Raw genomic sequence first — 17,709 nt, 5'->3', positions numbered from 1 at the left:
ACACCTTAAGCAATACATCCAATAAGAATAGTAGATATGCACTATTTTCGAAGAGACAATTAGTCATGGCAAAATACATGGTTGTTATTCTATTCATGTTGTCGGATTTCATCTCTATTGCTTTTGACCAACGGCATTAGAAAAATTTTTCTACATTATACAAACAAATCCTCTTCTCATGTGTGACTTGTCACTACTTTGTTGCCTTTAAAGTAGAAGCAATGAATACTTAGACACTTGCGAAAACTGAAAGATGACTCAAATATTTTCCTTAGTTAGTTACTGAAGAAATAGCCTAAAATTTCTCTTCTCGATTGATAAAGTATAAATTATCAAACGCATAATCTACTGGAGGATTATTGATTCACTGAGAATGGAGCATAGAGACGTCTAATAAGCACCCTGATTGTTCTGATTAACTTCCGATTGGTTTCAATCAGAATTTTCAATCAGAGATCACTCTCGATTTAAATAGAATATTATATAATAGTTCCATTTATTAAGTTTATGATATTTGTACACTATAACCACTTATACAGGTGATATATAATTGTACCGACAAGCTCAAGTATAACTGCTGTTGGCATTACTGAAAGTGACAGTTAACTTAAACCTCAGTAAGTTTAACTGGCGTTTATGAATCTGGCCTTTAACCAAACTGAAATTCAAGATAATTAGTACATGCTAAAATTATTTCTTGCAAATGTGTAACATTTATTTTCAGTATTTGTCACAAAAAATAAACGACAGTTTTAGATAAAATCGATATAAAACGCTTCTGTGCATATCGATACTTCCATTCTAATATGTCGTATCCCACAAGGGAGAAATTTTTCAGGAGCCGATAGAAACGTTTCACGGTCGGCAGAAAAATTATTTGTATTATGCTTACATTGGTATAACCTACAAATTAATTTTCATGTTTTCATAAAATACAGGCATTTTTAGTGAATAAATAATTTTGAATTATATGCTGTAAAAAGAATAAAAAATTATGCATAGTTACCTTCTTACTCATGTCGTTAATTTCTTTCTTAAAATTAACTTAAAATTGAAAATGTTAAGCGTGACTAAACCTATACAAATGTGGGATACGACATGTTAGTAGTCTTGGGTAGTTCGCGAACGACCGAGGTCGGAAGAGTGCTCCTTTAGGTGAACTATGCGAACTAGTTCGTCGATGATCTCGCTCTTATTTCTTTTTATATTTTTTTTAGCGTCAGTTTTACTGGACACTGGCGCTATGTGACCAACCGAATTATTTACTTTTTCTGTGCGCGCCTTGATATTTCGAGAAACTATTTATATATTAGATCATTACTCAACGAGACTAGCTGTTGACTAATGATTAATATAAATTATTTAATTTTTTCATTTTTACTTAAGTAAAGGATTTGATGTGCTATAAAAAAATGTCAACTTTAATTGTAATAATTAGCATTTTTTAAGTATTGTAATATAATTACGCATTATACTAGAAACGAGACTAGCTGTTGACTAGTTATTAATATAAATTCTTTTATTTTTTCATTCTTTTTTAAATAAAAAATTTTATGTTCCATAAATAAACAGAACCTGCAATAATCATAAATATATTTTTTTCTCTATTTATTGTTTTTATTAAATTATTTAAAAAAGAAGAACTAATGAACTAAAAGAGCGAACTAGTTCGCCATTGGATTATGAACTAAATTGAGCGCTCTCAGTGGTGACCGATTAGGCCCAAGACTACATGTTAGAATGCGCGAAAGTCTGCGTGTGGGATACGACATATTAGAATATTTATTTAAAAATACTAAATAAACAATTTGACCTCTAAAATTTGACATAAGCTGCACATTGTTACAATGATTCCACTTTTAAAAAAAGTGAAAATGTCAAATTTTGTGGGATACGACGTATTAAAATGGCAGTATCGATATATAACTTTTCTAACCGCTCGAAGAGTGATTTCTAAATTTAATAGTCTATAATTATCTGTAAAAAATATATGAATTACTATTAAAGCTTTAGAATAATTATATGTATGAGTTTAATAAGATATGATATTTGTAATTAATTAATTATCTTTATTGCAACCTTGTCAGTATAACTTCCGCTCTGCACAACTCAATTGCGAAGTAATAAGATATGTTCTGCGAACGCTTACTCGATCTCAACTGATTCACTCACGCAGAAATTATATTTAAACTCATCGAAATAATCTCAACTAGAACAAAATTCGTACCTTTTGAAAATAATTTTATTATGAACACAGCGAACAATTTCAAGTCGCTTTTTTACAAACGATTGAAAAATACAATTTTGAATTCTAAAAAAGAGTATAATTCGAGTGAAAGGCCCTTTCGCCTTTTAAGAAGATAGACATCCTTTTGGTTTTAAGGAGCGTTTTGAAGTCGAAAGGTCGTGCGAAATTATAAGTCGTTTTGAAATTAGTAACGCGATATAAATACAGTCTTCTACTATCCTTCCTCATTTCTTTCTCATACTTGTTAGCAATCACGAAAAGAGAGAAGACTTCACGTGAGGCGTATTGAAGCGTGAGATAGCAGACAGATGGCAGTCTGACGGCTCTATGGAACGAACCTCAAAGGGCAATGAATGATATTAAACTGTGAAAAATAATTCATTTGCTCGCAGTGAAATTCAAACCTAAGCCTGATCAGAACTTGAGTTTAAGGGCAAGAGTGTTACTTACTCAATTACAAACACTAGGTTAATCAAAGATAATATCTATTCTCTATGAAAAATATAAGAGATCATCTACATGAAATCTATATATTTATATATATGATTATATGCTTTTTTGATGATTATTTACTATTTGTCGTTTTTAATTCCTTTTTGACAATTAAAAAACATAGTGAATAATTTTAAATAGTATGAATAAAATTAAACTTTTTTGAAACTAATCGTGGTTTTTGAAATAGTGTACATTATTTACATGGGTTGGAAGTACCAACTTCTCCGAGATGCAGTTTGATTTATTGAGCTTCGGCAATCCTGAATCACCAAGTAAGCAGTTATCAATATATATCTATCTACATATACACATATAAGTAAAGGGATTTTTATATAAATTCTCAGTTTTCCCCAAAACAACTCACCGCCTTCTATTCGCGGTTGTGATGATAGATAGCTTTTAGTCTCCCATCGATCATAAAAGAGTTTCAGGGTGATAACTATGCATGGGTGGGAATATGGGGCGAAAATGTGTAGCCATACAGAATCTTTAATGTGTATACATTTTTTTTTCTTGAAAATTTCAAAATTTTATCAAAAGTTTCCGAATACCCTGCAACGTCTACTTAGTGGTTTTATACCCCCATACCTTTCGACCAAGTCTTTTTTTAATTATGGGTATTCAGTATAGTGTTGTAATAAAAAAAAAAAAAAAAAATTTGCAATAAAATAAATTGAAAATTAAATTAAAAACATTTGCTTCTAAAAAAGGAAACCAAATCACATTCCGTGACGTCATATATTTTCAACGCCCATTCCAACCCACTGTCAATTTAAGATAATTTATTTTCTCCCTGGCACCTCTGGGAATCGCAGCTAGTATTAACGATTTATAAGACTGTAATACTGAAATTTCATTACATAAATTATTACATTTTTAAAAATATACATGTATATATAAAATTGTCTTGCGTAATAATTTTACCAGATTTTTCTTTTTGTAAATTTTTTTCATCGTCAAGTTTTATAGAGTCTCCAGTATTCAGATCGTCGCACAATTTTTCCAAGTACTCTACATGCTTCCATTTGTTCAATACCTTGCATCATATTATTTTCTATCTTTTCATTTTAGAAGAAGTACTTGAAGTGAGTAATACGGCAAGATTTCAAGTCCCAGATGGATACGAGGTTTCACACAACTCTGGTATTATACAACTTCTGGATTGCAGACAAGTCGTTTACAAATGTTTATATATCTATATTGTCGAAGCTGAGATTGTTAAATTAGATCATATTTCTTGGGTAAAATCAAGTAAAAATAAAATGTATAGCTGCTTTATAATCAATGTTGTAGATACATGTAAATACATATATTTCATTGCAGTAATTTTTTTTTTCGTGGAATGAATATTTTTGTTCTATTCAAATTGACTCTCTAAAATCGAATTAGTGCAAATCACTTGACAACCATTATTTGGCAGTGGATATTCCATTGTTGCCAGTGAAAAGTAAACCACTACTTGAGTTAGTGACATACTTTTCATCAGAAAACAGTGAATAGTCACTATTTTCACTATTTCAAATTTAAAACAGTAAACTGTTCTTAATTCTTCATAAAATTGTATAGATCTAATTTATTCCAATTATAGATCTACGTGTATCTATGGGTTTTAAGGAAATTTACGTAGGCCAACACTGTAAGAAATTTGGAGTCCACGATGTGGTGCAAATGGTTTGGTGTTGAAATTTTCAAAATTCGCGGTGTAAGTTACAAGACTTATAGTATTAAATTTTAGACCGTGTGTATTAGAACAATTACACTATCAATGGTGTAAATGTATAAGTTTTTTATTTACAACTCTCGATTACTTCGACACTAGGTATTGAATTTTTATTTTAAAATAATCTACATCAATACAAGGAAAAAAATTTTTTGTGAATATAAGATAACTTACAGTAACAAATTTCTACTTGATATACGGATAACGAAACATTTGTTATGATTACAATGTTTTTGTAACGCTATAACAAATTGTTTGTTGCGCAATGGCTTGTAACAGCAACAAAACTGTTGTGTAACAGTGAAAAAAGTGATTTGTTAAAATAACAAAGTGAATTTATAGCACTGACAAGATTTTGTACTCATAAACTAAGACTACTTAGGGTAACAAATTCCTGCATTGAAATACGATGATATTGTTATAAATGAATATCATGTGTTCTCATAACGAATCGACTTCTTGATTACGACACAATTTCATTTGCTATTATAACAAATTTATTAGTTTCCGCAAGCTAATCGTGTTGGTCACTATAACAAAATTTTTCTTTATCCCGTCTTTTGTTATGAGGACGAAATTCTATTTTTCCGTAGTAATATTGATATACTAGTGGTGCGATATATATACTATTTGATAATATTCAATTACATATTATATTATCCGATAATATTTGAGGTAATAACACCGAAAGGTGTAAAGAAAACTTTCATACTGTCTTAAAAGTACACCACTTGATATTTCACACCAAAAAAAATTCACACCTTCAATTTTTACCGAGCGTATGTATGGTTATATATGGGTATATGTTTACGTTCGCAAATGAATATTGTATATTTTTTTAACGAATCAACCAATTTGCGTGGATCTTGCAATAGGATCTTATAAGGAGTCATTACAACCGATAGTTGGTAATAAATCGAAATTATTGCTTGAAGATTCAGAGTAATTTAAGAAATTCGATTAAAAACCATTTTTTTCTGAGATTTATTTGAATAACTTTTGGACATTACTTCACCGATCAATTTCTAAATAAACTCAGCTCCAAAGCTTAATAAATCCTTTCAATCGTCGTTAGGGCCAGATGAATTGATTAATTTATTTAAGAGGTATCTGTGATGACAAATTCGAAAATTAATTTATTTGCTGACCTTTTTTTCCTTTTTCCTAATAAAAATTCTTCGGATTTTTTATGCGTCCAAAATAGAACAGTACTAGTTTCTGCACTAGACAGTAATCCTTACTAAGTACCGTGGGTTAGCAAGAAAATACGATTGCGGTATCTTCGGTTTCTGTTCATGTCCAATGTTACTTTTGTTATTCTAAAAGATATTTTTCCACTAACCTAACAACTTAATGACAATTACTGTCCAACTCTGTAACCATTACTGTTTTTTATTTCTGTTTACTGATTCAATCAGTTTAAAAGTATGATCAGCGATATATTTTAACAAGGTTTTTCAATCGCTGTAAGTACCATGCCAACCCGTTTATTTATTTAGAAAATATTATGACCGAAAGTTATAAAAAGCAACTACAAATATTATTACTTGGCAACTCAATAGTTCTGACAAGAGAAAAAAAGGCAACCTAACGCTTGCATATCCCCTAGGCTTCAAATTTTCGATTAGGATATAATTTGCCCTTTAAACAGATCGGTGCAATGGTAAAAGAGCCATCCGGCCTTACCAGGAATGGAAAGGTAGATTTCTTATGTATGTAAATACAATAAAGCTACAATAGTGTAATTAATACTTATTTTGTAAGCTTAAACATGAATTTTAAGGAAATGGGTTATGCCTTATTATTTAGAAGTTATTAGAAGACTAAGCTGCAAAAATAAGCTTTTTTACTTTTTTTGAAATTTTCGATATCAAATTGTTAGAAAAGATGTTTCAAAAAATCAAGTATTGCAGTAAAAATGAAAGCTAATCGTTCAAATTTTGAGATACTTTTTACAGAATTAAGTTATCATTTTCGGTTCAAAAGTTATTTTAGGATAAAGCCAGAAAATTCATTTTTATGAAAATCAGAAAAAAATTCAAACACCCACAACTTCCAAACTAATCGATCGATTGGGCTCATCTTCGAACTTGATCACGGTAATCGCCTAATAAATAAGCGTATAAAATTTCATTAAGATCCGTTAAGAATTGCGGGCGCTATCGTGATGACAAGGCGCGTTATATATATACATACATATATAAACTTTTGATCGGATGGTATTTTTTGACTCTATGAGGTAAAATAAGACATATGGTGACAAAATTCTGTGATAATTCCATCATGAGACCCATTGCAATAGGCCGATTTCAAAAGAAATCTAACTAAAAATCAATTTTCAATTTCGAATTAAAATAGCCTTGACAGGATTTGTTCAGGCAATCTATTTGCGATATATTTTTTTACATATTAAATCTTATATAAAATACTTTTCATCCATTAAACAGATGGGCGAAGGTCGATTTCTCTTCGAATCTCAGACTAAATGTGCTACTTTTCTTCGTGGTATGTATACTACTTTTCACCAGATTTGCACCTGAAAGTTTAAATTTTTGCATCTATTTGTGGAAAGAATGGAGCATGCACCAATTTTTATCATTTGTTTTCTCATAAGAGCTTTCTTCCCAAGAAACAGGACAAGAATTCTAACTTTAGGTGCAAGTATGGTGAAAAAAACTCAATTTTCAGCTATAAATCTCGTAAAAAATAGTACACATACCTCAGAGGAGAGTAGAACCTCTTAATCCACGTGTTTGCCACACTTGATTTCGGCTCGGGTAAACGATTACATACGCAGGATTGAATGTCCTAATTTTATTCCTAGTGTGTAATATATTATATTTAAGCATCAACACTCAAACGTGCAAATTTTACGAAAAATAATTTTGAACTTGAATAATGCTCACAAGTTTCTTGTCGACAAGAGTGCAAAATTTCGGGACTTGCTCGCAGGGTTAATTGTTTTTCATACTTTTTTTGGTTATTCCCTTTTTCAAAGTACTTACGAAGCAAGTTTAGAAGTAAAATCAACATCTATATACAATAGACACATACCCAAACAACGAACGAAATTCTGGCCGTCTGCACGCGAGTGCATTTGATTTGCAACGCAATCTGCTATTGCACTCAACGAATAAAGTCCAAGTTAATGGCACTATACAATACCCATTGTGTATATTCTATTCTCATTCTCTCTTCTCTCTTTCTCTAAAATTCTTTTCCATCCATGAATGAATGTACAATACTAGTTTAACAAATATACTATTCTACTCACTGATGATTGGACTTTTCATGTACTCTGAACACGTTTTTTGGTTAGATTATCATATTTTTTCCAGACGAGTATATTTCGAAATTTTTTGTTGATTTTTCTATCGTCTCTCTCTGTCTAATGAATCATTACTTATTCTAATAAATAAACATGTAAAGCATATCTGAAAAAATTTTATTGCTCACCTGTTCCACCCAAAGATTGGTAGTCATGATTTGATTTTTTAAGTTCTGTAACAAAAAAAAATTACAAATAACATTATTTTCTATTGTTCTATTGTTTTATTAATCAATTTTTGTTTTATGATAACTAACTAAGTATATCTAAAACAATAAAAATATGAAAAACGGTTGTCTTTGTGTGCCAACCCCAAAACTTCCCACTGTTTTCAAGTTCTCTGAGCTCAAAATCATTAATGTTTACAAATGTTTGAGCTCTGAGCTTAAAAAATAGTTGGACCAAAAGAAAGTACATTTCACTGGAAAAAAGTGATTTTTCTTCAAAATCTAATCAACTATAAGTACTGATGATCACTTTTGATTGCCACATGGGAAAAAATGATGCTCGAAATTTTAATAGGTTGTAGTTTATTTTCGACTTAAGATTAGTATATTCGATACTAATATCAAACCATGATCTTTATATATATTACAAAATGGCTATTATTTGTATTAAAATTTGATACACATAGAAGAGCAAAATTTATAATTTCGTATATTTAAATTAATATGAAAAAGAATCGATAAATTGGTATCTACAGTTATTACTATTCAAATAAACATAGAAAAATTTAAAAAATGAGGAACCGAACAATCAGTAAACGTACATATAAATATATAAAGATCTAACCTACGAATTTCTCATTTTATTATTTACCACTTATTCGATGTATGTATATAATGAATTAATTTATAATAACGAATAAATAAAATTTTATATTAATTATTAGTCAATGGGATAGAATTTATAAAATAAGAGTTAAAAATTTTCGGTATTTTTATGAGCAAAAAATCAGTATCTAGTATACTAATTTTTCATTTTATTATTTACCACTTATTCGATTTATGTATATTGTAAATTTATTTATAATGATGAATAAATGATATTTTTAGCTAATAATTGATCAGTGATATCGAATTTATAAAATAAAAGTTTGTAACTTTTGCAATTTTCGGCTGTAAAAATCAGTAAGATAGCAATTCTTAATTTGACCAATCATTACTTTTTAAATAGATTATGCCATAAATTAATTAACTTTCACTAATAAGTCACGAATTTATACCTAAAAGTAATAATATTTCGTTAGTTTTTGAAATGATTGATAGTAGTTTTTAGGAATCTACTAAATTTAGTAAACTACTTTGCATTAAGCACATAATAGTACTAATTATTGATAACAGATCCCACTTTTTACTATTATTTATCAATTTTTAATATTCTGTTTTTTCCGTACACAAAAAACTTTCAAATGGATTGAATCGTTCCAAAGATATCGTACGATAAAAATCAGTTTACACACACACACACACACGTGTGTCCACCTGGAAATAGTCAGAATAGCTTCCTAGGACCTTAAAACATCGAGGTCTGATGGAAATTCGATTTTTAAAAATTGAACCGTAATCTATAACGTCCTTTTTTTTTAATTTTTAATTTTTATAACGAGAAGCTAAAAAAATATCAATGAAATAAAATTTGCAATTAAGATTTGAAGTATTTAGCTAACATTTGAGAGCATTCATATCCTGAATTTGACGAGCTGAGCAATTTTCGAGACTCATCATTGTTAATTTGAAACGGCAGTAACGCAACACAAGTTTTAACGAGTTTGATAGTTCTTTCCGGAAGAGGCCGGTACCACCACCGGCTTGAAAGCAGTTGATGCACGGCATCCGAGTCTAAAATTGTGCTACCCGGGGAATAAAGCATGGCAAAATGTAGAATGTACACAAGCAGATAGAAGAAGATAACGAGAATGTAAATAAAAATAAAGGAGTAGATTTCTGATTGAGATTATGTACACAATGTATTACTTGTTTTTTAGTACACTTGTTATCTTTATTTACGTAACGTACATTTTCATATTTGAATATGGCTATTTTAATTTTAGATTAATAGAAATCAATAGCATTACTTATTCAAATACTAATTAATGTTTCAATATGAAAAAGAATATAAGTTATTCAAATAATTGCAAACTTCGTTTTTTCTAGACATTTAAATTTTAATGAAAAAAGTTTCAAGTGATAACCAATTTTACGTATAATTCTCTATACTTAAAATAAAAAAAAACGAATATCGTAGATAATATTGATAAACTTTATAACGGGCAAAGTGTACAATGCAAGTTCAATTAAAATTTCTGATTAATTCCAAACACTACTTCAGTACGAAGCGGTTGTTAAGTTTACAATCCCTATGGATAATTATAAACTTCTATAAGGACATCAGAATCATAATAAAAACAATGAAAATAAGTTATTCGAATAAACTTATAGTTTTTTTTTTTTTTTTTTTTTCAATGAAGTTAAAAGAACCGGGCGGCGAAAAATAACAACACAGTGAAAAATATTGTGTATCTGTGTTAAAAACGGTCCATGTTAAATTTTTTGTGCTGATTATTTTGTGTCAAATCAACACAATTCTTTGTGTTACTTTAAAATTTTTAATTGATTTACTATTCAACACTTTAAAAGTGTTACTTACGATAAAAATCGATATTATCAACATTTATTAAGTGTTACTTTAAAATCAACACAAAAAAAGTGTTGAAGCGACGGTTGGATTGTGTTAAAAAAATGTCTTCCTTCTATTCACGTGGGAAGCACCATTAAGCATTAGTTCTGCTTGGTTAGTTATTATTTTTGTGACATTGATTTTATTTAGTTTCAATTGGACATAAAAAAATTAAGTTGACAAAGTTCATGATTCGTATAGTTTAAAAAAAAAAATATTTAAAAAATTGCATATGTTGCTTTTTTACTTTTCTACATGCGCATATTTTTATTATTTTTTTTTTTTTTCGTAATTGATTTGTTGATAAAAAAATTCGAAAATTGTTAACTGTCTGCTAACTTTAGGACCATGTTTACTATCACAAAGTAGTTCAATGTTAAATAATAATTGTTGATACTTTTGATAACCTAAAAATAATTCATGGTACAAAAATAAAATGTACAAGTTAACATTTTTTTGTGTCACCTTCAACATTTAAAAAGTGTTGAAGTTACTTCTCATATTACTCGAAGTTTGTGTTGAAATTTTAACACAAATTTTGTGTTGAAATTCAACACAAATAGTCTATGTTGAAAAATAACACAAATATTGTGTAGACCGTTTCTAACACAAAGATTGTGTTGATTTTAACACAATATTTTTGACTGTGAATTATCCTAAATTTACTGATTATTTTTAATTTTTTAAATTTCCATACATCAAGACAAGGTATACATTTTTTTCGAGATTTTTAAAAATATATCTTGAACGGACTTGATTGAAAGTTGTATTATTCACTAAATTTTTTGTTTGAATGATGTACTCAGCACATTGTTTTTTGTATTTGCAGGAATCTACATAAAAATTTGAATGAATATACCGGAATATCATAAAATATACAGTATTGGATCAAAAAGCAACGTCATGACGTACAGATAATGCTTTTGAAAATAAACGAAGATAATGATGCGCAGCAGAAGTGAAATTAAAGTATGATCTGAGTAAGTTTGCTATAGTGTTCACGTATGAGATCGATGAATGATGAATTTTAGGTGGGCAACTACTGATCCGTACTATTTGTGGTTAGTTTAATGGTAAAACGTCAACGATAAGCGTTAGTTCTCGACGTTTATCCCTTCAGGCTGGTTGTAGTTAAGTGTAATCGTTGAACAAGAGAATAGCCATTGGTTAGTCGATAATAACGGTTGAGTTGAAATGGTTGCTTCGGAAATTATCACTGGCAACACATGCTGGTTATTTTCTTCAGCGTTATATAGATAAATTTTAATACATCAGCGATTTAATTCACAGAAACCAATATATACATAAATCAATGGAGAAATATTATGAGAATTAAATTATCTCAATTGCTCATTTCATCAATAGGCTTAAATATCCGCAAAATTAATTGTGCTAAATGAATGAAAATTTTAGTTCAATATAATGCATCAGATAAAATAAACAATTATACAGTTGATGAATGCTAATTTAATACTTAATTATATCAATTTGTTAAATATCAAATCAATGTTAATAATAATCAATTTTTTAGCACATTATTAAAATGTTATTCATGGGAAAGATCGGAGCAAAAAGGAATATCCAAAAATTAGTATTACGTTTTAATAAATTCATTATTTGAATTTGTTTATGTCAATAATGTTTTTTTTTAATTAACGTGCATTGATTATTCGATATCGATTATAAGTTGAAAAAATACATATTTTTGCATCTTAGAATCCTTAGAAGAGCATAGACGTAGTCTACATGGAAAATAATATGTAGTATCATTTAATACAAGGTTGCAGTAAATGTGTTTGTAGTTAAAAATACCACAAAAATGATGAAAGTCACTAAATATGCGACAAATTTTACTAAGTTCATAAGTTGAATTTACTCCTATCTTGCGGTCAATTCTACTGCACACTGCAGTAGCAAATACTCCAGGCGGGAGTTAAGAGTACTACAGAAGGAGCACTACCTGCTATTTCGCCATTTTGAGGTTAATCTGTTGTGTATATTCAATTATTAAAGCGTCTCATAAATAATCACCTGACTTTTTTAAAACCCAAAAATTAACAATTTTTAATTTTTTTTTATTCTGCTTGTTCTTACGGCGCATTTATGATAAAAAATGTCGTGGGAAAAAAAATAAAGATTTCGATGGGTACTGGTGCTCTTACCCTATACAGAGTTAAGGCTACTCTGGTAGAAATTTTTCGGACTTTTGTCTGAAAAACTCAGTTCTAGAGTTCTAAAGACTTTTTCAGAAAAAAGTTCGGGTATCACTATCTTCTGTGTGGAGTGAATGACAATCGCTCAGTGCTTGGTATGTATTTTCTACAACAAATTACTGTTCAAACAGCTGATTTTTCATTCACCATACTATACTTTGGTCAAATATCGAAAAGCCTATTTTCACTTGCGCCACACAACGCTCGAATATTGAACTTTAAAAGCAGGAGTTATAAAAATATCTTTTCCACATGTATGGCTGTATATTATAACCGGCTAACTGTCAGTAAAAAAAGATATATATATATATATATATATATATATATATATATATATATATATATAACATCATTTTTTTATGCTACGAAATCCATAAATTTCGTTGATGGCAGTAAGGTATAGTCAGCAATAAAACGAATTTCCATATAACCGCCTATATATTTATATTCATATATATTTACATAATATTGAAATGAAAAAAATTATTGAAAAGAATTATATAAATAATAAAAATCAATTAACTTTTGTATCAATATTAAAAAATATAATGTAAATTTAAAAATCACTGTATGACTTATAGTATAATTTGTATCACTTACAATAAAAAGCAACTACAAGACAATTTAATATCACTTGTAGGAATTGTGATAGTCCAAAAACCTTGAAAAGGCTGGGGCATTGCTGAGAACGAAAGATAAGTCACGTTATTTATTGCTTAAAAAAATAAAAGAATTCATTCTGTGGTTTTTATTCTACAACTGTAAAGCTATTTCACTAAAGACTAAGCTCAACTGAAAACTCCATAAAAAAGGAAAAACAAATTACATATGAAAAAAACCGTCTTTGATAAAACAATATAAATATTTTAATATACAGCAACAAAGGTAATAAAATTTTCAAACTATTTTCAGTTTTTAATTAAACATATATTTTAACTAAACATTAATTAGAAACATACCAGGCGCTTTTTAATGTTTAATAGACTTGAGGTGAAACTGTTGAAGCTGATGAAAGATTTACATGAATCAGGCGATTGATTCTCAAATTAAAATAAAAAATTAAATACCGCATTAAATAAAATTTAAATAAATAGAAGATGAAGAGAATGCAAAAAGTAAATTTTTATTTTAGTAAAAGACTATAGGATGATGCACCCCATTAGTTGTCGTTAGCTGCTCTTCTATTAGTACTCGACCTCGTTTCCCACCCGGATACATGAACGATTTACAATGAAATATTGAATTTGTCCTTCGTTCTTACTCTGTTAACCTTTTACTTGTTCAACATCCTGGATTAACTGTCTTTTTTTTAGCTACCGTTCAATACTACCTATACATCCGATTGTTATTTCTACATTTATGACATGATATGTGTACACGGAGAGAAAAATACATCAACTTTTACTTGGAAATATGAGTTAAAAGTAGTAAATATATATTTTAGTCTTAAAACGCTATTGAAATTATGTAACTGTTACTATCTTGATAATTTGATTTTTAGTTATATTTAGTAATTTTTATTATTTAAATGTAGAATTAAATATAAACTGCATTAGTAAACTTGATTATATATTTAGTACAGTGCGCCCTCTTTATAATTTCAAACTCGGGGCTAAAATTCTTAAAATTCATTCTTAGAGAGGGACCCCACTTTTTCTTAAGAGTACTAAACACAGAAATGCGCGCGCAGTCTTTCTGAACGTACTCAAATATATTTTGTGTACAATGTAGTGAAAGTAGGGGCACACATTCCTCTTAAAATGAGGGGAAGTAGAATCATAGCAAGGGCAATTATAAATAGGGAGCACTGTAAATTCTACTACATTGTAATGACAATAAATAAAATTGAATTTTTGTTAGTTTTCCAATTTAATATTATTATTCTTGTTATTTTGATTATTATTGTTATTTATGTCATCTGTGTTGGTGTTGGTGTCGATTTTTATTTTTTAAAAATCACTTGTTTTAACCGAGATTCAAACCCTGACCTCCTGCGCGAGCTAAAAGGAGTCCGTTCCTCAGACTGTTCGTCCATTGTCTCTTTTAAACGAATATTTCTGAACTGATAATACTTTTTTGTATATGCTATCCCCGCCAACTTTTGATTTTATCGATCTGCTTCGGAAAAATTACAAGCCGTTTAGTAATTGGTTAATTGCTGTACAATGCTTAATACTACGCTATTCATCTGGTTTACAGAAATTACTAAACAGATTGTAATTTTTGTATACTCTAAGGTGTTTAATGCATACTTTTAGTTAATTTTCATATTTTTAAAGAGTAAAAAATCATTGAATCGTATTATCAAATAAAGTACTAGACGTTTAGTAATCAATTAGTGTTATCCTTATAAAATTTTCTGTTCAATTAATAAAGAATACACTGAGAGAAAAAACTGGTTTTCTGAACTATGAAAAACTAGTTCAATGAAGCCTCCACTATTACCTTCAGTTCAGATAACTAATACATAGTTGTAATATGTACGATGATATCATAGTTGTTTTAACTGTGTTATAGTTCAATCAACAATGACAATAGTGAACGTAATTAAGTAAAAAATGGTATTCTTATTATAAAAAAATAATGAAGAAAAACCCTTAATTATATTCGTCGACGAGTTAAATGATGCTAAATTAATGAAATTATAATCGTACAATTGCTGAAACATTTATGATTCTGCTCAAGGTACCACAACAAAACAATAGCTTAGTTAAAACAACTACTTTCAAATAGTTTCAGGCACTATGATATAAATTAATTATAAATTACTGGCGGGTAATAAGGCCTAGCTAAGGGAGATTTTGAATAGAATCGAAAATGTTGCATTTAATTATCGAAATGTATCATTGATCTTTATTTCAATACATTAGCCATAAAATGTAATAAAGTAATGGTAATTTTTACCATAAACAAACAAAAAATTATACTTTTATAAAAACCATACGAATAGGCCTTATTTTACTACGGTAGGGTAATAAGGCCGACGGGTCAAACAAACTGGAATAGTTTAACTATACTTAATAAAATTGGTATTAGAGATGAATCGTCACTTAAATTTAGCAACAATACTTTTTAAGAGTCAGAAGACTAGATTGTTTTTTATGATTTCTTCTGCGCTACGACAGCATATGACAAATGATAAAATATAGAAGACAGGGAACGTGGTATCGGGATTCTATAAATTTGTCGTAACATCTCTATGCAAAACCCTTCCACTAGAGTAGCCTTTAGCGGAGGCGGTTATTTCAAATATCATTTCTGCCACAGGCCTTATTACCTGCGGGTACCTTAGTTCAAAAAACTAGAAATATTAGTTGAGATGATTATTTTTTCATTCCCATCCCTTTCGAGTTACCACAACCATGCACTTTTCTTTCAGTGCACACATAAGTTAGTAATAAAAGTAATAATATAGCAATTTTTCAGATCAGCATATAGTATTAATTACTGTTTTGTGATTTCAAGTATAAATTTAGTGATAATTAGTAAAAGTAATGCACTCATTGATTTGCATTAGTATTTCTTACTTAAACGTATTAAATATTAAAACATTTTCGAGACTAGTTTTTCCCGTGTAGATGATATATAAGCATCAAACACATTAATGTTATAACAATTCGATTTACATTATTTTCGTACACTCAATCGTCATTTACATATAATCACAGGATACATTATTACTACAATAATATGGATTAATTTATGTGTTGTTGATACTAGAGTTTATAGATTGAGTATGAGTATGGGTATAGAAATATATGAGCTTGTGTGTGAATGCATGCATGTGTAAGTAGTTGAATAGTAACATTCACATTTTGAGATAAAGTTAGGGGACAGTATGGAATCGAGCGGTTCATAGAGAGCGACGAGCCACCAGGGGATGCATAATCAAATGATGCCTTTTACACTTGCAGATGAAGCGTGTGCCGCGCACTCTGCCCTGATACCTGTGAGGTCTGAGCCAACCATCGCTATATGAATTATTCAGGAATTCATTCCTCTTGCTTTTACTCTCCACTTCCCTTTAACACATACCCTACGACCAGGTATACTATTCTGATCATTTGCAATGTACGCATATTCACGTATTTCATTTCGATAAACTGGATTTACACACGAGCATCGAATTCATCAGCGTTTTTATTTATTTTTTTTTTAGAAATCAATACAGGAATGATTTTAATTTTTATTTGGTACGCTCGAAAGTATACTATAAAAAATAAAAATACTTTGATATTCGTGTTCACTGATATAATTTAATCAATCTATTTAGATGAATAAATAAATGAATACTAATTGATTAAATTTATATTTTAAATAAATATTAATTCATTGTTACTATCAGTGGGTTGCAGTGTACAGTCTCTGGTGAAATTTTTTACACATTTTTGCTTAACTGCCTTTTCATAGAAGAGGAGGTAGGGAATTTGCATTTCCATTAAAATCTACCTTTTTATTTACTTCTTTTCTTTTCTAACGCCCTACCTACTTTTTGCGGCTAGGGTCGACTCACTGCACTGTACTGCATATGCTAGTGTTCAGCATGTAAACGAATCTACCACAAAGACCATGAAAATCCTAGGAAACCCGGTCTATAGACGGTCCCTGTAGCGACCTTCCGAAGCAGGGACCTGGGATATAGTGGAAAAAACAATGTTCTAGCCGAGGCTCGAACCCACGAACTCTACATTTAAGACGTTTAAAAAAGATAATTATAATTTTTATTAAACTTTATTTTGCACATAATATTGTTATTATTAAGATAATTGTTCCATAATATTTATGCTACATAAATTCATGATATAATTGTTCTTACGATATAATTTAGAAAATTTGTTGATAGTATACCTTAAGAGGATGAAACAGACTAGTTTCGAATGAATGGATTTTATCAAAAGTTTCTGTATAGAAAAAAACCGGTCGTTTCAAAAATAATCCAAAAAGGCTCACAACAGTGAACCTTTAAAGTTGCGACCATTCTCAATACCAAACTAATAACAAATTTGAGCGACAGAAGAATTTTCAA

General features: G+C 29.3%; 1 protein-coding gene across 1 annotated transcript in view; it reads right to left on the bottom strand.

Annotated features, from left to right (window-relative positions):
• LOC103569095 (acetylcholine receptor subunit alpha-like) overlaps positions 1–17,709 on the bottom strand; it is a 250,877-nt gene that overhangs the window by 135,820 nt on the left and 97,348 nt on the right. Inside the window, exon 3 of the mRNA XM_008546202.2 lies at positions 7,920–7,964. Coding sequence (XP_008544424.1) covers positions 7,920–7,964 — 45 coding nt within the window. The remainder of the gene's footprint in view (positions 1–7,919; positions 7,965–17,709) is intronic.

Source organism: Microplitis demolitor, chromosome 5 (assembly GCF_026212275.2).
Source record: "Microplitis demolitor isolate Queensland-Clemson2020A chromosome 5, iyMicDemo2.1a, whole genome shotgun sequence".
Taxonomy (NCBI): Eukaryota; Metazoa; Arthropoda; class Insecta; order Hymenoptera; family Braconidae; genus Microplitis; species Microplitis demolitor.
Note: the sequence above shows the minus strand (reverse complement) of the source record. Positions and strands in the feature narration are given on the sequence as shown.